This window comes from Zootermopsis nevadensis, unplaced genomic scaffold (genome assembly GCF_977971745.1).
Source record: "Zootermopsis nevadensis isolate Lab colony 2312 unplaced genomic scaffold, Znev_1.0 Znev_ptg000032l, whole genome shotgun sequence".
In the NCBI taxonomy this organism is placed as follows: domain Eukaryota; kingdom Metazoa; phylum Arthropoda; class Insecta; order Blattodea; family Termopsidae; genus Zootermopsis; species Zootermopsis nevadensis.
In genome coordinates, this window is record NW_028259164.1 from 3,930,566 (window position 1) to 3,955,787 (window position 25,222).

The window sequence follows — 25,222 nt, forward strand, 5'->3', positions numbered from 1 at the left end:
GAGATTACTCAGGCAAATATTTAGTGCAGGAACTTTTTTCAACATTACGTTCATTCATTAAATTAACTAGCGTCCCAAACAAGTTTAATCGCCCATTTAAGAGACGATAACCAATTAATTCTCCCCAGTGATCTTTGTTATCTTAGGCTTGTGGCGTTATTTTAAACATGAGTGAGTTTTCATATCACCGGCGCCGTAATCACTGTTTGGAACGCGTTAACAGTTGCAGAACACGCGGTCCTGCGGTCTGCATGCCTTTCCAATCGTTTTCTTGGCGCTGTGTCGGTCACGCAGAGTGCTGCAGTTCCACCTCCGCCGAAGGGTCGCCGAGGCGCTGCATGTGGTGATGGTTCTCAGTAGCGGCCACGCGTTTGCGGTGTGCGTCACGCGACATCCAAGGCGAACGATGCGCTTCGAATTCAAAGTCTAGAGGCGTTTTGATAAATGTCTGTTCCGTAGAAAAGTGTTTGAAGAATGGACAGTTCTTTTGAACGTGTGGCTCCGCCATTGAATTCGATACGCGCTCCGTCTCCGTTTCGCTGCTAAGAACACACACAGCTCGTTAATGTCTGGCTGAGAATTTTTCACATTAAATCTTTTAATATTTAATTTTTTCTTTACACAATGGATATGTGCAGCGTAATAAAGTTTCTAATCGTGGAAATATCCCCGCCGATCTAATTAAACCTCAATGACAAGTCGAATATGCAAACAAAACTTATCTTCACCCAGAAAACACTTCATGATAAGACCGATTTTCGAATAGACACGTCGTGTGTTGAATTTTTGTACTTGGGTTTAAATCCTTTGGTAGGCGAAGATGTTTATTAATGTAAATCCTATCGCTGTGTGTGCGCTGGAATTAGGAGCAGATTTCTAGATTATAAAAATAGACATCGGTCGATTGGAAGTGACAAATGATTTTGAAACTGCGTTCATTATCTGAGTTGGAGATAAATTATCTTGAGTCTGCTCGCTGATGCTTTCGCATTAGTGGTGAAATGCAAGGACAGTTGGTGGCTTCCGTAACGTATGGCCTGTTACAATTATCTCAAGTCCCGTAGTTTAATAACCGACAAGAACAGTAAAGTTTGCGAGTGAATTATTATGCCATCTGTGTGTGCGCGCATATCGGAAAATTAATTTTAATTAAGAACCTGCGAAGAAGAAATCAAACATTGCGTAAGTAGCAACGCCGTTCTGCCCTATAAAGGCAGGGGGCACTCGGCTGTTCCGCGTCTTCAGGTAGCACGACGGCAGCTGAGGATGACGTGCTCCGAGATCGAGGCGTTTACTCGCGCGTTCAGAAACCGCAGTCCAATTCCTGTGACGGTCGCGTTCGAAAGTATCAGGACACGTTTTGTGTTTGTGACGTCAGAGGACGGCTTCGTCTCTTCTTCTCCGTGATTTAAAAGTTCCCGGTGCCCTTCTAATCCCGCGGGTGCTACGTTTTTTCGCCGTCAGTGTCGGACAATACGCCGCCTTCTATAAACCTCTTGGTATCAACCAGTGGCACTTTTTCTCTCGTGAGTCCAAGCAATTGTCAGGACCAGCGTTTCATTTCCTCGAGTGTGACCACGACGGCCGACAATGGGAGAGGCTAAGTAGTGGCGCCGTGTTGTTTCTCCTCGTGATGGTGGGGTGTGTCGTGGGAGCCTACCTCCTCCTATTCCTCCTGGCTACGGAGGCTGCAGCAGCCAACTCTACGCTGGGCGACCCCGACCAGTCGTGTCTGGATGCCGACTCCATGGACTTGGAGCGGGACTGTGGGGTACGTATCGCGCCTCCGGAACTCCTTTGTGGAAGAACCGCCCGGAGCATTGCAAAGCGTCTGCCTAGTGCAATTATTTTTGTAAGACCAACCACCAGCGTCTGGGTTACGACCTCGTGCAGTCTTGTAGTTGCTTACCGACGTTTCGGAGGAGAGTATCGCCTCCATCTCCCTGTCCACAGCTGATGTGACTTCCGCTCACAATGTCTTTGCTGGATTGATTGAAATCAATTGTCGTAGATGTTCTTTTATGTGTTAGAGTAAGCGAACGACAACTTATGGGCCCATCCATGTCGATCCGCCTGTGACAATACGAATCGTTCGCGAGTGGGCGCGAACTTCGCCTACACGCGCTGTCCTGGGCCGTCGGCTGTCAGGAACACTCGTTCCGCCGGACGGGAACATTTTATCTATCGCCAGAAGGCATTTTTATAATAATAATGTGTAGTAAAACATTTCTTTTATATTTCCTCGCTATCATTGGTGCGAGGGTGCACTGCTAACCAGACTGGACAATCCGCCACTGATCAACATAAATTTTGCTGTAGCGAGATAATAGTCTTCCACGCATTCTTGATTTTGCTATTAATAAATTTTTGTCCGTTTACTTTTGTGTGGTCACGTGCAGTTTCCTTTTGTCTTGGTAAAGCTCATTTCTCTCAAGAACACGCACGCAGGATCTCAGTCCTTCTTAATCAGCTGGGCAACAAATTTACCTCCTTTTGCACAAAACTTAAATTCCGTTACTTCGCCATTTGATTCTACACCATCGCACCCCGTTTCTTGAAGATTCATTTTAATAATATCCTCCCATCTCATCCGCTTCACCCATGCCACCCCCCGCCATGTTCCAGATACCCTCAAAGTCTTTTAAAGTACGAAAATGGATGTCTTCAGGGTCCGGCGCCTCGACGATGGAGGCAGCAAGCACCTTCGAAACGTCGCTGCAGCCCGGAAGACACCGCCGTGAGAACCTCAAATATCACTTAATCGTATGTTTTTGGTCTTCACGTGCCGCGGACAGAAACAATTGCAGGGAAAAGTCGTTCTTAATGTGTGCACTGAAGCAACCAGAGGCAATGAAAGGCGAACGCTTTGTGGCTGCTGCTGGAGAAAGTTTGTTCGTGGTATTTTGAGGGTTGTTTGCCGCAATGAGTCCCCGGACGGCGAATCCTTACAGATTCAAAGCGAACTGCGTTCTTATTTCGTGCCTCGAGGTGTGCGTGAGTACATAATGCGATTTATTACCGCGTCAGATTCAACCAAACGAACCAAATCATTTTCCATGACTCGAGCCGTCCTTTTGCCTTGTTCGCTCGACTCGTTTCGTCTCAAACAGTTTAGGAGCCATCAGTGGCGTGGTTTTATAAACATTAGGCAGCTCTTAACACGCAGACTGTAACTGACGATTTTAGCCGTCCGACTGAAATGTGCTTAAACTTTTTAGAAATTCTTTCATTTATTCTTTAATTATATACCATTTGTTGCTCGTCTCGTATCATATCCCTGAAACATTAATAAATGTTTTATGACTGACGTGTTGCAGTTTGCCTCTCTCTTATCCGGTGAGCTTACTCTCTGTAAGATAGGTGACGTCACTGCTTCGACCAATTTGCTGCATTTCTTTTGACAGGTACAGTACACACTGACTTGTGCACAAGACGCGTGTCGCACATGGGAGACATGAAAATTTGACAAAGATAATGTTGGTAGCGGAAGAAATCTACTTGGAAGACCAGGAAGTAGATGGAAATTCAATGTCTTAACGAAGAGGTCATTTTGGGGGTGAGGGCGTGTGGGTGTCAACTGAATTCATCTGGCTGAAGACATTTTCTATTCACAGGCAGTGTGCAACATCAGTGATGCCAACAGCACTTGTACCATCACAGCGGCGGTAATTCTGCCGAAGGAGGACAACTACGAGATGTCGCTGTCCAAGGTCATCCCTGTGCTGGAGACAGCCCGTTCCTTCATCATGACGAAGAACTGGCTGCCTCGAAACGTGAATCTCACGTTTGTGGAGATGGATGACCGCTGTAGCAATGTGTACAGCATCTTCAGGGCCTTCAACGCCTACTCCACGTGTGCCCACGTGTTCTTAGGACCGGCCTGCGAATACGCTCTCGGTGAGTCATCATCGCTGCTGGTGATACGCCCGTGCCCAGATCGCCAGGCACTGGCCAGCGCGGTTTCGCTGTTTCTCATCAAAGCTTATTTTAAGAGCGGGCCCGCTGACCGTCGACGGTGGTCGGGCCACGGCTGAAACCCGCGATAAGCCGACATGGCGTTCGATTTCAGCAAACCTGAAGTCCGCATCGTCTACTTCATGTGAGTCATCGTTGTGAAATAAGAAAATTTCGGACCTTGAAAAGTCTAAATTCAGAGATCAACTTCGTTTGTTAAAAAGGGGGAAAGGGGACTTCGAAGTTGGAGGGCCGCACCCTAGAAGGAAGGCCCTCAGGGCTCCGAATTCTCTATTTGTACGTCACATCATCACCTGCAGAAGGAGGTCCGAAACAATCTACAGCTTTGTGGGTGCAGATTCGAAAGGCGACTGCCGACGTTTCGGAGGAACGTACATATGGCTGTGATTCCCTCCTCTCGACGAGAACATTAAAACAAACCAAAGCGGGAAGCACAAATCTCGTGCTACTTTCGCCTGACGATGCGTTCGTTACAGCAGTGAAAATCTTGGGATGGGAAAGTTCTGTTTGTCTGAGTGAAAGTTTAAAAACTCGACTTTGTTGTGACGTATTTTCCGTTCGTGAGGCGTTGTAAAAGGATTCGACATACGAACGTCACGTTTCAACAAACGGGCAGTTGCCATGGCAACGGGAAGCAAGAACGGCAGTTGCGGTGTTACGTTTCGGTTACATGAATGGGTCATCCCGTTGCAAACAACGGGACTTGAAACTACCCGTGTCGGTGTCACATTTCATCGTTAGGACCCACCATTTACTCTGAATAGGAGGAATTCAATTCAGAATGAAATAACGCAGTGCAGGGGTTAGCATTCTGCCGCCCACGTGTGCTTTGTGCGTTCCCAAATCTAGCCCACTCCTTCTCTCGATTCGCTGCTCCTGTCAGCCAACAGATGCCAGAATTTCAGCCCCATTTAGTGTCCTAGACCACTCTCCTTACCAATCCCTCGTGGAGTCATGTTGCCGCCCAATACATTAATAAGATCAGCATAAGCTAGTAGCTCGTGAGTTCCATCCGATTGAAATAAGTTCACTTACGACAGTTCAGTGAGTTCTCCGTGGCCCGTGGAATTTCACGTGACTGCCGGCCGTTTTAAAGTGAGGTCAGGCACCTTATCAGCCTCGAGTTTCATTCTGGGTAAAAATAACTTCCTGATAAGATTCAGTGGTGAAGTGGGTGATAACGGACAGAGCCTCAGCTGTGCTTAATCCCAATGCGTTCGTTGTCTCTCCCCACTGAAGAAATTTGACTTTTATCTTGCGAGCTGAACGATATTTCCAAAATTATGGAAACTCCCGCCGACAATTTTGTATTGGCCTTAGAGCAACCTTGTTTCGATTAGAAGTTTTTGCAGTTGGAAACTGTTTAAATAACGCAGTCTATAGAAATATACGCACACGTAAATTTGTTAATGCATCAATCACAAAGTTCTGGAAGGAGCTTTTTTGCTGGACAGTGCCACGTAGCTAATTTGTAGACCACTCTTAACCAAAAATTATTAGAAAGATCAAATCAAGGAAGATGATATTGTTGTGACATGTAGCATAGATACAAGAAATGAGAAATGCGCTTCACTCAGTCTCTTACTTGTCACTTAGGTTCCCCCATTTGGGATTCTGCAGTAGTATAGTCGCTTTGAAGTTCTGCGATTTGAGATTCTGCAGTGAGAGAGTCGCTTCTGCATTTCCGCGACCCAAAGTATACAAGTTTCTTTTATTTATTTTATCAATTTCTGTGCATTATTTCCACTAAACACTTAAAATGAATGCTTATGTCCCTTTCGGGAGGTGTTTTTTTACTGAAATTTAATTGTCGAAATTAATTTTGGTTCATATCGATTCAGTATGACCGTCATTTTTTTTATGGTTCTTCATGGAAATTACTACGTGACAAAATATGACGTGAGCTTTATTTTTGAACGACTTTGGACGCAGTGATACAAAATAAAATAAAATTCATTTAATTTGGACTCAGTGTGATATTCCTAAGGCTGTTAGCTTCACGGTTAATACATCTTCACGTGCAGTAAATCAACTTTAGTGGTCAAGGTCACAAATTGTTTGCTTCTCCCAGTATGAAGTATGGCGTGTTTATTTCTCATCCTCCCACCATGCATTGCGTATTCCGACAATTGACGATTTGCCATCCGAATTCATCCGATTACGGAGAACAAATGAAAGTCGTGGCGCCAATGCAGAGTCATGTCAAGACAGGAGACGTTTCTTATGGTGAAAATATCCTAAATATGTGTCAAAATGTGAAATTAAGTGTTGTTGTGTGCGTTGTATTGTACAAACATTATCTTACGAAGTAAAAGCAGTGCAATTTGAACTTCGTGCAACGGCATAGTGCAGGTACGTGACATTACAAGTTGGTTTACTGCGGGGTGTGCAGGGGCGAATGCATTAGCATGTCTTATATATCGGGCGATAAATGCATTTAGCTTCGGATAATTAACGAAGGTTTGAGCCTGGGTATGTGAAATGTTGGCCTAGGGTGGACACAGGCCACACACAACACTTAAAACTTTACACGGAGGAAGTCAGGAACTATGACGTTGTGTGTGGCAACTCAAGGACGCGTGCCAGCGCAGTTTAAAGTGATTGGACCAAGATGTAGGTCTATGTTGGAACAGGGAGAATTCGCGGGGCCATCTGAGGCATCCGGTGCCTCAGATACTTATAAGAGGGGTGAACTGCGTTTCCAAAAATTTAATTGGGCCGACCTGGCTCCACTATAATAGCCCTGTTCCTTCCCGATACCTGTCGATTCACGCTCTTCCCTTAGAACACAGTGCCGTGTATGCCTTTGTATCGTGAGCGTCTTCCGGTGTCCGAAATAAAACTCGATCTTTGCTGCCAGTGTTTTATGAAGCTAAATATGTAAGTTATTAATTAGCTTTTCCCCGTGGCTGGGCAGTGGATGCAGCGCGGCTGAGTAATTTCCTTGTTTTCTCCTAACATAACTGTTTAAATCAAGTGCCGTCAGGGGCTGATAAGAAACACGAGTATAAATTATATGCCTTATCCTATCCTGGTCGCTGGCAGTCCGGCGTATTCACGTAGTGTGAGAAATTTAACACCGGAGCTAAGAACCTGATGCAGTCTTGTCTCTGTGTGCTTGTCGAACTTTCTTGACTAGCTGAGCAACTGTTAGCTTCCCAGAATCTTTATGAAACGCGGTTTTTTCAGCAGAAAAATGTTGTTTATAATCATTAAAAAATAACGCAAGAAATAAAATGAAACAGAAGATTGGAAAAGTTTACTCCTTTGAGTACAGCGTAGTTCCAGAAGTTTTATTCAGGCCGCGTCACTGGCTGTCTCCCCTCCCCCCAGAGCAGTGGTGGAATGGGAGTGACAGGGAAAGACCTGTCCCAGTGCCACTTTGCCCACCTAACCGCCTGAGCCGCCCCCTGCCTGTCCTAGGGTGAACCGTGGAGCCGACAACCACTGCATCCGCGGTTTCCGTGCGCCCACGTGAGGGCGAAAATGAACAGTGCGCAGGCGCCTGGCTTCGGGAATCGAGCGATCTCTCTCCAGCGGATAAAGCGGTCGGAGCGTGAATTTGCGACTTCGTTCATCACAGGAGAACTAGTAAGAACTGGAATAGGAGGATGGGATGGACGGGGCATGTAGTAAGCATGAGAGACATGAGAAATGCAGACTAGGGCGCAGATGGGAGGATAATATTAAAACGGATCGTAAGGAAATAGTTTGTGTGAACTTAATGTAAGCGGCTCAGGATGAACATACGGGATTCACAACAGACAGCGAATTTACTGAGTCCGAGCGACTATTATCTTCTGAATAAGGACTATGGAGTTTATGGAAACAGACTTAGTTCATGCCCATTTTATCAGTCAGAGCCAAATGAAGCAATTCAGTGTTGTTCACCCCTGTCCAGAGAGCGAGTATCGATTATGCCCGCCTTCATCCTGAGCCAGGGTTTCAATAAAACCATTCAGGAACAAGGAATGACGTTACGTACGATGTCGGTAAGTCCCGTTTATAGCTCGTGCGTCGTTGATTAAGCAAGCGATTTCCGTAATGGCGCGTGAAGCTAAGAGTGGGCCCTGCTCCAGTGTTCCGCTGTGTCGCCTGCAAGTTCAGGGTGGAGAAGTCTGGCGTTCACGTTTTACGCTCTTCGCCAGATATTGATAGGACGATCAATTACAGGGGTGTGGAATCAGTGGGACGGATGAGAAACATGTGTTCCTGGAGACTCCAACCTCGACCTCTCGCTGAGTAACTCTACAAATAGGAGATTCGTTGCTTTCGCCTTTCTGTTCGGACCGGGAACTTCTGTATCCACTGGTTTGAGTTCTGACTCTGCCCTCTGGAGTAGAGAACGCGCCCTAAGTACGGTACTATCTCTTTAAAACCTAATGGTAACTATATGTACCATCTTCTTTAACTGTCAGTAACACTACATTTTGTTTTTGTGGGTTTCGTACGATTCTCACTGCAAACTGCGATTATTTCCATGAACAGCGTTAACCAGTTCATCTAATGGTTACGTGTGGTGTTTTCTTCGCGGTACGGACTGAATTCTTAAATGTTATGTAGACGATCTTCGGCTTCAGACGCTTGATGTTGCTGGCTTTGGGTGTTACTCTCGTGAATTTGGGATCGGGAGACAATTCGAAAGCAGCGAACTACGCGCAGTGGCACGTCCACAAATGGATTTACATTAGGTAGGCTGCTGCCTTGGCAACGAGAGAAATGATGATGACAGTGGCTTCAGAATATGATCTTACTCGAATGCATGTTTATGTAAGCCAGACAAATGTCTTTGTTATGGTATGAATAATTTCACGACTTTGCGTTTCGCCGTTCAGACGCTAATATAAGGAAGTGCTTTCAAAGTAAATATTTGTACGTTACAGATGAACCTGTCAGTTTGTACCGCGCGCTGTTTATTTTGTCCTTCGTCCTGTTTGTAATAATCTTATTACAATAATGTGCAGTAACAAAACGTTCTGAATTTGAGTTCTTCAGCTGCTATTTTATGCGTTTTATGAAAGTTGTGGCCCTCTCAATGTTGTTTCAGCTGCTAAAAAGTATATCCGTAGCTTCAGAGTCGCATTGCAATCGAGAAATACATGAGATTTCTCCGCGGTCTGAGCTCTGTCAAGACTGCATTTTTTACTGACTTCTGCTGAAACAGTTCAGGCGACGCGCACGTGGTTTCGGGGTCAGTACTTCACTGAATGTTTGCCAAAGAAAGAATCCAATTATGCAACCTGTCCTCGAGTGTTACTCAGATAACCTCAAAAACGTATCTGAACTCTCGTGTGAAGTGGCCTTAGTAATTGTTGGTTCTAACTGAAGATTCGTGTGACTCGACTCGACCATATTTAGTGAAATTTTCCGGTAAACCGGCTTACTCGTTATCGAATCGATTCATGAGCACGGGCATGCAGACGCCGCGATTTAACAAGGCACTCCCAGGGTTGCAAAGGGCCCAACAGTTATTCTATAACAAAGGACATATTTTACCAAACTTGCGAGATTCGTTCGTCGTCTCTCGCTGAGCATTTGATCGCCGAAGTGGACGGTCTGCCCCCGGTATAGACGCAGGGCTTTGTTGGTCGCTTTAGGACTCATCTGGTTTTAAGCATTTGGTTTGTTAATCCTTACGTCGTGCTCGGAATGAGAATCTTAGGATTAGCTTGCCGGAGGCTGCGAGCCAGCTCATTTGCACCTGAGCCTTCGCAAAAGTCGCATTCACCTTTCTCTGTAGCATTATTAAACAGTCGATCCATCGATCGATGGATCGACATCATGTCCGACTATTACGTGTTCAAGCTGCGTTAGTTTGCAACTTGCTGTTTTTCGTCGCGACGCTCGGCGTCGGTTTTATAGAGCCGTATGGTCCCGGAGACTCGTCTCTCCTACATGCGAAGTAGTCGGCGTCGGTTTTTTAGAATCTTAAATTGCGTTTTGAAGCGTCAATATGAGTAGTTGAAGACCTTTTATGACGTCGAGTCCTCTGGCATCGGTTTGGCAACTTCGTTTCGAACGACATCTTGAAGCTCTCCTAAGTTAATTTCGGCGTCTTTTGTGGGCGTCGTTTTGCAGAATAGCTTTAATCGGAATTTTAAAGCTCGCATGCGGCTGTTTTTGTGTTTTGAAGGCATTTTGATTAATGTCGTCGCGACGCTCGGCGTCGGTTTTGCAATTTCGTTTGAAAATGGCCCGTTTTAGCGGCGTCGTTTATTTCGAGTGGCTTTAACCAAAATTGTGTTTTCATGGCGTCGCGACGCCCGTCGTCGTTTTTCAGAATTCCTTTAATCGGCATTCTAAAGCTCGCGTACGGCTATTTTGTGTTTTGAAGACGTCGCGATAATTGGCGTTGCGACGCCCGGCGTCGTTTTTGAGAACAGCATTAATCGGCATTCTAAAGCTCACACACGGTAATTTTTGTGTTTTTCAAGGCATTTTGTTTAATGGCGTCGTGACGCTCGGCGTCGGTTTTGTAATTTCGTTTGAATATGGCCCGTTTTAGCGGCGTCGTTTATTTCGAGTGGCTTTAACCGAAACTCTGAAGCTTGCGTACGCCAATTGTCTTTTATGGCGTCGCGACGCCCTTAGTTTTTGAGAATAGCTTTAATGGGCATTCTGAAGCCAGCGGCATCCTGAAGCTCCTCTGCGGCAATAGTGGTTTCCTACGTTGGTGTCGCGATATTTTGCGTCGCGACGCTCGGCGTCGGTTTTGTAAATTCCTTTTCAGAGGCACCCTGTGGTCCACCGTTTCAAAACGTGGACTGTTTCGGTGTCTCTTTCCAATCATTTCCAAAGGCATCCGAAGTTTACTTGTTGTTTAGCTTCTTATGTGAGCGTTGCGACGTTTTGCGTCGATGTGCTCGGCGTCGTTTTTCCAACGTGTCTGACAACATGCCTGTTTAGTTGTGTAAAATATGGCTTCATTTGATTACGTCCCGACACACTGCGTCGGTGTTCATGCATTTCTAATGACGGCTCTTCTTACGTCTTCCAAAATTGTCTTGTGGTGGCGTCGCGGTTATGGGCGTTTACACTCAGTGGCTCTTTGCTGTCTTGTCTTGACGCTCGGCGTCGGTTTACTAGCGTCCGTCGAAACATTCGGAGGCGTTTTTACTTTTCTTCTTCGTAATCGGCATCTCAATGCCTGGCGTCCAGACGCTCCGCATCGGTTGTCCAGCGTCGTGTCCTGTGGCATCTCGAATATCGTCATATCTGTATGAAGTGCCTTTCGACGGCTTTGGCGACGGTTGGCGTGCGGACACTCCGCGTCGCTTTGTCACGAGGCGTTCCCAAAAAAGGCTTCTCTGTTGGCTTCCTTTGCCGTTCGGCTTCGCGAAGCTCGGCGTCTGCCTTCCAACTTGACGTCAGCTTCGGCGTCGAAGTGTTGACTGCTGCAGAATTCTCTGTGGGTTAAGTAAGGCGTTCTCTGTTCTGACGTTTCGACGCAGGCGATAACTGTCAGTTGGTTCGTTCTCGGACGCTCTGGGTTGAGGCAAGTCGCCGAGAGAGGCAGGCGGCGGCCGGGCACGTCAGTAACATACGGGCTTGTGTCCACACCTAATACTTAGCGCTTCTGCGCCGTGTAATGGAGCGTTGTGTTTTCCGTCAGCGGGGAAATCTGCTGTCGGAACAAAGTGCAGGCACTGTTCGTGAAAATACACCGACTGTCGTACATAAGTTTGAGTTCCTTGCAGTTGATCGCCTCGTGGCTTCTCTGTCTCTGCCTATTTCGCGTCTCTTCTCTCCCAGAGGCTGCCTCGCCGCTGATTTTCCAAGACTTCGTGGTCTTTCCCGGGCCTCGTGTCTGATACCGCTCACCCATACTTGATGATTAAGACCGCGTTCGTTTCTTGGAGCGGGGGATGAGACCGTTGATGGTCATATTTGTAGCTGAAACCGGTGGAAATCCAGCGACTTATTTAATTATTTAATTCGATTCTCCATTCCTGTTCCACATCTCCCCCCCCCCCCTTCGTCCATCTTGTACATTTACCTCGGTTTCATTTGTCCGTGCTTCGTACGACGTCGGAAACCGATGACACTTTCTGTGTTCCTGTGATGGATCTCAGTTCGCCTTGTGCTGCCATCCTTTGAACAAGCGAAGAAGCGGGCGTTTAGGCCTGGTTTATGTAATACAAGTATAAATTTTATTATTAAGTCATAACTTAGCTGTTGCAGCTAATTATTTAGTGACGTTTCTAATTTAAATGTTCAGGACGACGTTACACGTGCGCCAGAATGCCAATCAGAATCTGAGGGCCGACATAAATAAAGAGCGACCGCCAACGGTCTGCGGTCCTCAGGTTTCCGAAATATTTCTGTAATCGAATGAGAAGACACGCGTTGGAACTCGCCCGGTTCCGCTCCCGATGTTGGCGCCACACGCGCTTCGACCGTCGATATCTCGCACAAAAGAGTGATTGAAGAGACGACGAAATCGAAATTTCCCGTAAGATGTGTGGGAAATTAAGGCGCAAAAGTTGGTCGTGTATGTCTGTCCGTATGATTAAACTCGAGAGATCCACTGGACGGATTTAGATGAAATTTGTTATGCTGTTGGAGACTGAAATCGGAAAGAAACCAACATGGCGAACGAACAAACGTCTGAGATGGAATCGACACTGGCGCCACTTGCAATAGGGCCATGCAGAGATGATATGTGGTGAAAGATGTAACCAAATATTACGTTTGACAACTGAATTAAGAAACATAAGCTTGAAGACTTTTCGCTCCTTAGGTAGAGAATGCAAGCAAACCATCGTCAAAGCGAGACCTTATTAGGCCTTGGATGAAGTTTCCAGTAAATACAGTCAGTTTATACCAAACGAAAAATCCGTAATTTGGGGCACATTTTACATCAGAAGACTGCGTTGGCTGATGATGGATTAATATCCGAAAACAGAACGCCAAGCTAGGAGCAGACAGACCTGAGTTCCTTGTAAGAAGAAGTTAATTAACGCTCGGTTAAGACGAAAGAGATGTGGGGGCGGGGCGGGGCGGGGCGGAGCGGAGAATCGCCACCGAGGGGTCAGCACGCCGTTTCAAAAAGTGGCCGATACGCAACTTAAGCTGTACTGCATATCGAGATATCGATATTGATTACGGGTGTCGCCTGATAAGACGTGGGTAGAGGTACAGTCATGCAGCAGGGAAATGACCCATCATTTCGGTGTGGCGACGCTTTGATCGGTGACCGAGTACCGAGTGTTTTGTTAGCCACGCCTTCCACTAGCGAGACAGGGGCGTTCGTAACTTTCGCTCGTCTTTTAACGTCGCTGCAGAAAGTCGGGTATCATTCGTCGGTTTGCACGACAGTCCACGTCGAGCAGATGCAAGCAGGAAGCTGACGACCTCGGTGGGGCTCAGTCATCGCGGGTTGCAATCGGTCGGCCGATCTGCGGGCGCCGTGGCCTGCGTTCATCGCAAAAAAAAAGCTTTTGATTACCATCGTGGAACCGCATTCAGTGGACAACGTGTAGGGATTGTTTATCGTCCGACGCACTCGGCGTCTTGCCAGGAACACGTTCCCGCAGAGTAATCGCGTCTTTAAACAACCGAAAGTTATTGTCGCCGACATAGAAACTTCAGGCTCTGCGTGCTGGTGGCACGTGACCACCTTAGTCGAGTCCGTGTGTTCTGATTGGCTCATCACTTTTGCGTCCGGACCGGACGTATTCGCATTAAACGTTGATTGGAACCGATTTCACTGCGTGCGTCTCGTTCTCCCTGATGGGTTCATTTCACGCTTCGTAATGTTTGTCTCTTCCCCTTACAATTATAGCGGCGGGATAATATTAAAATTAACTTTAAATGGGGTGTGAAGGAGGGAAATTTATTTTGCTGTCCTAGAATTGGAGCCAGTGGCGGGCTGTTGTGAACACGGTGATGAACCTTCGGATTCCGTAAGAGGCGGGTAATTTCGCGCTAGCTTCGCGAGCAGGGATTCTCGTCCGTGGACTTCGTTCCACCAACACAATACAGTCTATAGCTGAGAACACTCCTTTGGAAAAACGGGCAGTTTCGGTGCTTGGTAAAAATAAGTGAAGGCCGCGTGTTTTCTGGTTCGTGAGTGATACGGAGTGCCTCTGGAGCCGATGTGTTTACCTTCTCGTCACGTCCTGTCTTCCGCACTTGTCCATCACACCCTTGTCGACGGACGCAGAGCCGACGTTCTTTAAGAACGAAGCACGTGATAGTTCGCAGAGCAGTCTGTCGGAACCGGAAAGAAACTTGGCGAGGCTTGGTCCAGGAACATAATTGAACATCGGGATGCTGGGGAAACAAAGAAACCGATCGACCGGATGTGTAAGGAGTCGGACGTCGGTTCTCTCACCCAAAACTGCCGATGATAAATCAGAAGTCTATATGAAGGCGTTCTTAAGCTGCTCTTGCCCTCACTTGAGTTTGTGAGTGACATAATTCGCGCTCTTAACGGTACATTAGGTTACTGTGGGGATTTGCTTCGTATCGAAGCTGGAATCGATTTAACTCTCGAGCCACTTTTGAGGAACCTGGAACTTGTCAGCACTTTCTTTATACGCCTCTGAAGTCGAAATGGCGCGTAGCTACAAAGCGTGTTTATAAACGCTGGCGTGTGAATATAAAAACCAATGCAACCGAAAAATATGAAAAGTGAAATAAATGATCGGAGGATTTGCGTTGCTAAGCGGAGACGTCAGATTTAGTTTTAAAAAAACAACTACGAGTGGCTCTGGTGCAGGTTCAGGCGTTCGGAGTTTACGCTCAACTGCGAAGACTTGTTCTTGACACTGACAAATGGAACTATAAACTGGTCGTGAGCTGCAGGTTCAGTCAGCGGCGCGTTTAGAGTGTGGAGTGAGGAGATAAAGCGACTGCAAGGATTATGGCAGTCGAGTTTCCAAACTTCTAAACTAACGATCACCTTAGAGAACTTCGCATGCAAAATATCTCTCGCGTTGCCTTCGCAGCCAAGGAAGTCTTCGGGGTGTCGTCGTCGAACGCCATTCCGTAAGCAGAACTTTAATAACTGGCCATTTGTTCGAGAAAAATCTAGGACTTCAGGACTCGGTCCACCACCGTAGACGGACGTCGATGTCATTAAAGATGGCTGTCGTTGAAGGACGGCGGCGAATGGAAATCGTTTGTTTCTTGCATGTTATTACATTCAAAGACCTGTACAGGTTTTATCAACATTTGAGATGCTTGATTTCGTAATTGCGTTTTGTTGTTTGCTCGCAAGATCAAAATGTATTTAGATACAAGAAGCTGCCTTCAGTAATGAAGTATTCCTGTGTGTGCTCAGTGGATCGAACGGCGTAGCCATTTGAGAGCCTCTTCTTGTGGTGTCAGTAGTTGAGAAAGTGGCTCCGGGCTCTGTTTCAGCTCCGGTGGGGCGCATCGTCAAGTTCTGGGGTGTTCCGCTCATCACCGCCGGGGGGATGACGCACGATTACTCGACCAACAAGTCGACCTGTGACTCGGAGTTCCACATGGTGGTCAGCGTCGGGCGAACGAGTTTCCGGGTCATGTCCTATTTCATCATCAGGATCCTGCGCGAGTGAGTACTCCACCTCAAGCTCAGTTTCTGGTTATTGCGAAAATAACAAAATTCGATATTCACTCGTAGATCGCAATTCGCGGATTCCATGCAAATGATGGATCTGTGGCAATTGCATTTCAGACACTTCGGTTACGTCGGCCAGCGAAATCTGTTGGGAGTAGGAGGGGGGGGGGATGGCGTGTACGGAACAGAACAAACTCACTCGAGGGGCGGCCTCGCGTTTTTCATGTTCTCGTTTACGCTCTGCGTCGAAGTGATCGGTCGTGTTCCTGCCCACGCAGTGCGTGGCTGCCCTGAAAGGCTAAACGCTGAATTCGGTTCGTGGACCGACAGACGGAAAAGTGAGTCTAGAACAACCCCGTCTTCGCGACCCAAGCTTGGATTTTAATTACACATACGAAATAAAAATAAACAGGTAATTTATTATCGGAATGAAAACAGCAGTTCGTTTTTGAAGAACAATAAACTCTTATAGCAGGGCTTCGAGGTTATGTAGGACAGAGGTAGTCATCTGGTGAGGCGGCAACGCGCAGATAAACAGTGGAACTGGAGCAGGCTAGTTCGTGGTTATCCTCAGTCTCCACCTGTCATTTGTGCTAATGTCAATCGATGTTACGCCCGCAGTTGAAATAGCGTCTTGAAATAATCACTGAGGTCCGTCGATGCTTCTGGTGCCCCGTAGAATGTTTAATTCAGGCTTCCCTGCCCCTCAGGTCGCCTTTACTGTCCGGTTGTCCCAGGTTCGGGCCCATTCATCCACACGGATCGCGCGCGTATTGATCCGATGTCAATTCTAAAAGTGCGGAAGATAATTCTTGTGCGTATCACGACGCGTGGAGGCGCGCAGAGGACATGGATCACATTTCTGCACGTACTCAGTAGTGTCAGTAAATTGAGCTTTGTGTTATTTAACAACGCTGTATCAACGTCAGGTTCTAAACCATCTAATCGCGTGAGAAGATGATCTTGGTGGTGGGTGCGAACAGACGAGGATTTTGCTTTCGTCTCCACACAAGAAGAAAACTCCGTCGCCTGTTGACGTGTTGTTCCCTTCCCTTTATTCCTGCTCTGGAATTATCGGCGCCCCATCTTCCGTAAGTAATGCCATTATAGCCCGCGGTTGTCAGTTCTGTCACGATTAATCGAAATTTGGATTCGCATTTTCGCGTCTGATAACTCGTAGACTTTAATCTTGTTTTAAGCGAGGCCCAGAATGGCTTGTCACTTCCTGGATCGAGGGAACTACGCGTATAAAAACATCTTCTGCCTGTTCCGTTGTCGAAAGAAAAGCGAACAATACGTGAAGCGCCCTTCCTCACCCTCTCGAAAGTCAATGTTGCCGTCCTGTTTGACGATTTACATTCGCAATAAGCCGTGTGCATGTTTTCCATATAAATTAATCTGACGTCCATTTGCATTTGTTTCATATCGTAGCTGCAGCTTTCGTGTGCGCAAGGCGAGCGTCTCTTTCGATTCGAATTGTCACTAGTCGTAATTTTATACGTGCTTTAGAATTATATTTTGCTTTTAAAAATCTTTTCGGGATTTCGTCAAATTATTTATTTGAGGAAAAATTATTTTAAAAGAATTCGTGAAGAGATCGACCTAGTGGCCTGCTGATTGGTTGGTGTATCCACGTCAACTGAAAATCATCCCAAACGGGAGGAAATGACGAATCAGAATAACACGTGTTCATCGCCTTTTGTTTAAAAGCCAACTGCGTGGGCCTACACTCGCAGGCGCCCGCTGCCTGTGGTCGCTTCCATTCGGATTCTCCGACTGAAACTTCCACGCGTGCTACGTGTCCTGTTCAGGAACCCATCCTCCGCCCTGGACCGCAGAGTTCAAGCGCAATCTTGTTCTTTCTCAGGTACAACTGGAAGAAGGTGTTCCTCATCTACGAGAAAAATGCGTACAGCAACGTCGCGGGAATCGATACCTGCAAGCTGATGGCGGATTCGCTGGCTGGCTTCTTCAAGGCGGAGAACGACATCATATACAACTCTTACGACACGGCCTTGAATGCGGGGGAGGGCATCAAGGAGAACTTGCGGAGGGAGCTACAATACACCTACTCCAGTGAGTACACAGTGCTTGGCTTGGCATGACGAGCAGAGGCTGGGGTCAGCAGACGCCAGCGATTCCGTCGCGTGACTTCTCGTTGTCACGTTTTTAGGATTCGAAAGAAAAGTCTGTTTCGTAAGAAGGGCTTATGTCGGGCGTAACTCACCAGCGATTGGTTGGCGTCGGTAACGCAGAACTACGAGCTGCTTCCTGGGCGGGATTTCTCGTGCAACAAACTATTTCCGTTTGTTTCTTGATCTTTCGAATTTGCCTCGCATCTGAGGTTCTCGCGGCCGTGAGCACGAAGATGGCGGTCTTCTGGCAGACCACGCGGCGCTACAGCCCAGAAGACAGCCATCTTTAACATCGCCCTGTGGAACGATCACGAACAAAAATATCTACGTTTAACCACCAACTTCGTGGAGTAAAGACCTTCTTGAGATGCTAATAGTCGCTCAGCTAGTCAAGAAATTCCCAGCCTCTTACGTAACCTGAAACTTCATCACCGTGTTCACAAAATCTCGCCACCTGAGCCTTTAACCCAATTTCACTATGACCCATTTTAATATTATCCTCCTATATACTACCCAAGGAAGTATAATTTTGATTGGCAAGCGTGAGGGGAGAAGGCCATCCGGAAGTCGAAAGCATTGATAGCAGGAAAAATTAAAATCGATACTGAGGAGTAAGATGTTGGCGTGGATTGGGTTCATCTGGCTCAGGATAATGACCGTTGTGAACACGGAAATGAACCTAAAGGGGCCAGAAAATGCTGCCAACTCCTTGAATTGACTAACTGAGCAAGTATTGTCAAGTTCTCAGCACTGACTGAAAGCGCGGATTTGTTTCTAATTGCATTAGGCGCTTGTTTTGGTAACTTGGGGAAGCCGGCGCGGCCTGCGGGAACTTGTTTGCCGCTCTCCGGTTAAACTGACAAGTAGCGCATGATTGATGTCGCGTTGAACGCCGTTTCAAAGTAAGGAAGCGAGCGGCGCTGCAGATACGCCGCCATTATTTATTGCCTGTTACGAAAATTTCGTTCTCGAGAACAAAGCTCTGTCTTCCTCGACATTTCCACAAATCCCGATTGGAAAAAATTTATCAACAGGTATCAATTGTAGATTCTGCACTGTCGGCATCTCGTGGTGGTGTTCTGAACTATCCAGCGTTTCGTTCCATGTCGCACCAACAGATGGTGTTGCATCACCGCTCCGTATGCCATCTGGTGCCAATGTAAGATACTCGTATGTCAGAGGTGAGCTTTTAGGTTCTCACGACGGCGATGATGAAGGCGGCTGTCTTCTGGTAGAAGTCTGCCCACGTCCTGATAATGGAGGCAGCAAACACCTGTGAAACGTTGGTAGACTTATACCACACTACACGGCGCTGTAACCCAGAAGACGGACATTTGGCTATAAACAATGGCTTCCAAACTGTGGTTCGGGAGCACCGAATGAGGCTGTACATCCATCTCGCACCGATGTTAAGAATGGACGGAGTTGTATCTCTGCTTCCCCACACGCTACCGACTGCATTATTTCAAGTTTTGACTTGTGTTCTGCAAATATACAATTTTCTGTTCTGTTTTACTGAATTTTATCACAAGTTTCACTTTTTCTGCGTGTGAACGCGATGTCGGGGCGAATGTGCGAGGTGGGAACGTTGTTAGCATATTTTATCTTCCTGGCGTTGTGCGTTGTGATGGCAGCAATTCGGAGTACCGACAGGCTGACCGCATATTGACCTCTCCTCACTTTTAAGCGTTATAGCAAGGAATTGTGAATTACAGTCAGCAGACCAGTTATATTTTTCCCGGTAACAGGACTCAGCGTTTCCTGGGACAGAACCTTCTGGTCGATAATGAAGCCCGAAGTCAGTGGGGTCCACGCATCGAACTTCCGATTGGCTTCGAGGTGGCAAACGCTGTCTTAAAATAGGCCACTGCCGATTCGTCATTCGTAGATCATCGCAGGTAGCTGAAACGGCGTCTTCAAACGAAAGCCAAGTTTCAGTGAACCGCAGTTCACCCCTGGCAGATAATAAAGAAGGCGGATTTATGCCACGCCGACCAACTTTACAGCGTCAGTGTGTCCGATCCCGATAAAACGATCATTCGGTTGGCTGCCCTGTGATGATCGTTAAGCCTTGGAGGTGATGCTGTGGAAGTGTTTTCGCTGCATCTTTTCATACTGATCTCAGAAATATGGAATTTCGCGACATTAACGGAGCTCGGCAGCGAACAGCGACGTTCCTTGCGCGTCTGATGTTTGAGTTTTACGTCTTCGACGGCAGTTGCGTGCGAAAGTGGCGCAAGACACGTCGACACGTTCTGGTTTCTTTCACTGAAACTTCCGTCATTCGGAGCGTCGAGGCTGTGGTAAGAGTTGCTTACTTGTTCGGGAAATAAAAATAAATTTGTGTAGAATAATGTGGATAATATTTTGCTACGAACCCACCGCTGCATTTTGCATGTGTGAGTCTGGCACGGCGAATAGCGGTCTGGAATGATTTGGAACAGTGCAAATCAGATATTGACGTTCGGATTACGACTTTATGTGTGGTGATGAAGTCGAGAATCCCATGTCGGAATGTGCATTTGTCGACCGCTTGTATCTACTTTTCGCTGAGTGAGCGATCCGATCGATTTTAAGTGACGGAGGATCTGCTGAGGTGGAAACTCGTCCTCCCGCGTCAGGTCACGCAGGGGGTGGGATTTAAATCGACGTCACTGGGTATCGACTGTAACCAGAGCTTCCGTCTCGTGGCAACAGCTTCTTAAGTTTACTTTGGTTTTAGCGAATTTTCGGAAATGTACGCTCCTTACAGGCGAAATGTGTTCGCGATTTAAAGTAGATCATCTCTTACGAAAGGTAACCGGCGACTTTCGTGGTTCATCAGAGCCTGAAGCATGATTTTATGACAAGGATTGTTAACATTTGTTCGCCCTGCCCTGCGATGGCGTTCGAACATCTCGTGTTTGCTCCTGGTGTTTCATTTTTGCTTTTCTGCGGTGTTTACTCTGTCTAAGGGCGCTGAACCACTTGCCACGTGATGATGGCGAGCTCTCTCCCCCCCCCCCCCAATCTGCTTCGGGGTGGATGCCTCCAGAATGCAGAGTAAACCTGCTAGTGGTTGTTTTTGTCTTTCAAGCTGTTTTCGGTAGACCAACCCACGTCTCATAAATTTTCTGTTGTCCCATTACCTTAACAAGAGACGATAACGACAGTGAACACTTGTCACCGGTGAATCCCGTGGTCTGCTTACGCGATTATAGCCAAAACATTTTCCGGTTCAGGTCCGACCGCTCCCACCCACACGAAGTGTCATGACCTTTGAGATTCCCTGTTGGACGTAAAGAACTGCCTAGCTCAGCTGTACCCTGTTAAATGGTGCTCAGTGATTAAAAATGAAAGTTCCGTTCAGTAAGCACTTGAAGGCAAAGTTTCGCCCACATTTACCACTCGCTTCGCCATTCAATAAATCTGCATTTCTCCACGGACTGTTGGCTTTCGTTATGACTCTCAGCGTAAACAGCGATTATTTCCTTAAACAGCGTTAACCATTTGATCTTTGTAATGGTGAAGCGTTGTGTTTTCTTCGCGGTACGGACTGGATTGTTAAGTATTATTTAGGCGAATTTCAGCTTTAAATGAATTCAAACGTTGCTTTAACTGAGTAGATTATCTGGCGTCGAATAACGTCGGAGTGAATGGGTGAGGATTCGGAATGAGCCTGTCGCGGCATTCGCTTATCAGCTGAGAGACGCCCGAGATTTCGCTCAGTTGGTTTCTGTGTATACTAAGCGGCCAAAATTCACTGAGCCCACACCAAAACGGAATTCTAAGAAAGAATATTTGTGACGCATTTCGAAGCGGCCGTCAGTGAGCTGGGATCCGTGTACTGATCGTAAATCGCGTTACGGGGCACCCTACATTGCGTCGTGTAGCGACGTTGTTTGTAAAATGGCTGGCATATTCTGCTGGTAGGCTCACTATCACGTCTAATTCAGGAGATCTTGACGCTGGTCCATTGTCCACCCACCCACCCGCACGCAGCGTCTATTAAGACGACAGTCACCCGTGAGCGGGATGATCCGATGTACATGCGTCGAAACGTCGCCCAGGTATTGTACTCTGCATCCCACGACACAGAACGCGCATAATGTGACTCCCACTCCACAGTACCTACTACGCATGCGTGGACGCGGTCGTCTGCTCTCCTACCCAATTCTTCCCTCGGAAGACCACGAAAATGCCGTCAGTTGCTGGCTGTAGGCAGGCAGGCGTGGTAGTTCGCAGACTGTGCGCTGTAGCGCTCGCGAGCCGCATGAGTGAGCAACGCGTGGTGTTGTCAGTGAAGTAATTGGCTACTGGAGCTCTCTGTTTCGACAGGAGTGGCAGATTCCTTCCTTCGAGGTTTGTGGACAAGCTGGTGACAGGTGAGATGTCAGGTTCTCACGGCGGCGAGTTTGAAGATGACTGTCTTCTGGGATCAGAGGCTAGGGTGCGAGCATCACGAAACGTCGGGCGGATGTCGCCAGACGACAGTCATCTTCGTCTGAAGTCGCTTCTAGTCGGAGGAAGGTTTCATGACAGTGGTGCATTTGACTCGTGAAATGGGACCAACGCAACGCGCCGATCAGTTACTGTCTTGTTACATTAAACCCGTGTATTGATCTTTGCCCCTTTCTACCAAGGGCAGCGAATTCGTACACGAATGGGTATGGGATGATTTTAAATGTCGTGGTTTTATTTGTGCTCACAAATTGAAATTCCCCCACCACAGATAAATAAAGCGACCGTTGTTAATAACGGGTGGGATGCGCGTTCTGGTTGGAAAATCTTTTTGGGCCGAAACTCTGTTTTTACGACGATGGTGCGCGTAGTTCGAAGATTTGCGAAGTATCTGTGCGTCAGTCCTGCGTTCGTAGTGCAGGTGTGCGGCACCCTGCATTACCCTGAGACATGAACAACACATATTTTAAAAATTCGATCTTACGACCACTTTGGAGACAGCAAAGCTGTTGTCTCTCAGAATGCCTTCCGATTTAAGCGCCGGTCGGCGTGATCCTGACCAGCACCGAGAGACTCGGGCCCTGTCAGACCGCGAAGTTTCGTGGAAGTCTGCCGTCGTTTCGGACCAAACCAGGCCGTACTGCGCTACAACCCAACATTCTCTCGGTCTGTTTCGGTCGAAGGAACTTCCGAAGGGCTTTGTCTGCTGAAGGAACTCTGCCTTTCCAAACCTGAACCTCCGCTCATTTGTAAATCTTTGTGGGCTTAATACTTTAAACGAAACATTACAATGTGATGAACTGTAATGTTCTGGAACTCACTGTATTTTAATGTGCTGTGTGACGCCTCTTCAAACTTGTGCTAAATGGTTGGCGTTAATTAGCCGTCACAGACGCACGCCTCAATCGAACCGCCGTTTTAATAATAATAATAATAATAATAATAAATTCAGTCGAAGCCACAGTTCATTTTGTCATGGATAAAGCGGCGAGTACATAATTCCAAGTCATCCGACTTCTGGACGCTGTATGACCCATGTAGTTGAGAGGGCGTTGTTGAATATCCCAAGAATCGGTCGGAAATTCCTGCAAACTGAACTTCGTCATGTGTAATATAGTTTTTAGCCGCTTGTATCCGCTGCTTTAATGTCATGTCTGTCTCTGGAGCTGTGTGCGTGCAAGGACGGCGTATAAAATACAGGCTGTATCAAAAACATGTGTACACGGCAGTAACTTCGGTGGCCACTTGCCAGGCAGTTTGCTCGCCGCTGTCAACTGCCCCACGAAGCTGACGGTGGTCATTTTGCACTAGATTCGCAAATTTACTAAGTGCTCACCCATGTAATGCTTTAGTTTATTAAAATGTTTTTATTTTATTCATCGAATGTGTGTAAAAACTTTTGGGTACGTCTTTACTTCCGCAAGTAAGTACAAGTAGCCGGGAGCAAACTGTGCGTTTCGCTTACATCACTAGCTTACGGGTAGAAGGAAGACAGAACAAAGCCAGCGGGAGATAATGTTTTTGGTTTGTACAGTAGGCCGAAATGCGTCCAGTGCAAGCGTAGAGCATTACCGCTGTACTAACCTGCTCGTTATAATGCCAGAAGGACCAAATCGTGTGATGGCTGTGGCCCTCGGATTCGTCCGGATAACGACTTTCCGAAGATACGCACATGAATTTCCCAGGCCTCGTGTGTTGCGCAGTTTGAGCGAGTCGGACGCCACAGAAAGAGGCCGGGGTTATTTTCGTGGCCATTAAGCTCAATTCTCTCCCAGTTTGCTTTAATTAGGCTAAATTGGAAACAAGGGTAGGCAACCCGCGGCAGAGGACACGTGCGATGTTTCGTCGCCACGGCTTCCTCGGTCTTCCTCCGATTGTTAGTTAGGCCTAGACCGCATTAAGCTCTTTGTCACGTAAGTTTCTCCGTCTGTGTCGTCGAGTCGATCCGCACAGACCGAGGCAAGCGACGTCTTCTAGCTGGCGTCTCTCTGTGCTCGCGTTGATATTGATACGACATTAAACAGTACGGTTGGCGAAGATCGTGTTCCAACTTCCCCAGGATCAAATAAGCAAATGGAGACGATCGGCACGTTCTTTAACGTCGCAAGTCTGTTCGCCGTCCTGCAATACCAAGTGAAACAGGAGACAGGCGAGCTGTGCAACTGGCAGCGGGGAATCCTGGCAAAATTAACCGAATCCCTGGCGTCAGAAGCGAGTGTCGGACCGTCCCAGCTGCTTTTGGTTTGGGTTCATAGGGTGGAACTTCGTCGCCCTGATGATGGAGGCGGTAGGTACCTCTGAACCGATGGTAAACTTCTACCAGACTACAACCCAGAAATCTGTCACTTTCCTAACCTTTCAACGTTTATTTTATGCTAGTGTCGGACTTCTGGGTTGCAACGCCGTGAGGACTTGTAAGACAGTTAACGACGTTTCGGAGGATCACGCCGTGTCCGTATTCGGAGTCGAAGCTGAAGTATCTCCGAGTTTGAGGGAGGACTTTTTGTGGGGGGTTTCAGGGCTCTGAGATTTTCGGGATGAAGTTTGTGCCTAAGAGGGATGGAGCGACAGGAGGCTGGGAAAATTGCATAATTACGAGTTTCTGCATTTTTGCTGTTCGCAAAATATTGTTAGGATGAGATGGGCGGGGCATGTAGAATGCATTGTGGAGAAGAGAAATTATTACAGATCTTAGTAGGAAACCCTGAAGGGAGCATCTTAAAGAAACAGGATGGGTGAATGTGTGGACTGGATTCATCTGGCTCAAGACAGGAATCGCTGGCGGGCTTTTGCGAACACGGTGATGAGCCTTCTGGTCACGTTGAAGGCGGAACTGAGCGACTGTGAACTGCATAAGAATGTCTCTGCTCCACTGAATTAGTTAGTTTGTTTGTTAAAATCACTAATGAGCGTTAGATAATGTTAGTTTAATAATTGCGTGAGCTGATTTTATCGTGACGGAATAATTTAACAAGAAGAACTCTCAACTTTCCGTCCTCCTACCGGCTAATTTCCGAAACGTTGTTTTAAGCAAGGAAATCAGTGGGTGATACACAAAGTTCAAGAGTTTAGGCCAATTATAGGCCTGCACGTTTACATTCCGCTCCGAGCGCGAGTTCTTTTA

The 25,222-nt window shown here is 47.1% G+C and overlaps 1 protein-coding gene across 9 annotated transcripts in view; it reads left to right on the plus strand.

Moving 5' to 3' along the window:
- The first annotated feature begins 809 nt into the window (after nucleotides 1-809).
- LOC110827775 (atrial natriuretic peptide receptor 1) overlaps nucleotides 810-25,222 on the plus strand; it is an 85,000-nt gene continuing 60,587 nt past the window's right edge. For 2 of the 9 annotated variants that reach the window (XM_087359663.1, XM_087359662.1), the window contains exons 1-4: nucleotides 810-1,771; nucleotides 3,615-3,897; nucleotides 15,343-15,517; nucleotides 17,391-17,599. In XM_087359663.1, coding sequence (XP_087215789.1) covers nucleotides 1,634-1,771; nucleotides 3,615-3,897; nucleotides 15,343-15,517; nucleotides 17,391-17,599 — 805 coding nt within the window. In that variant the 5' untranslated portion in view covers nucleotides 810-1,633. Of the gene's footprint in view, nucleotides 1,772-3,614; nucleotides 3,898-6,159; nucleotides 6,328-15,342; nucleotides 15,518-17,390; nucleotides 17,600-21,848; nucleotides 22,023-24,118; nucleotides 24,386-25,222 lie in introns of those variants that run through there. The other 7 variants (XM_022059757.2, XM_022059759.2, XM_022059756.2 and 4 more) reach the window with 6 other exon arrangements.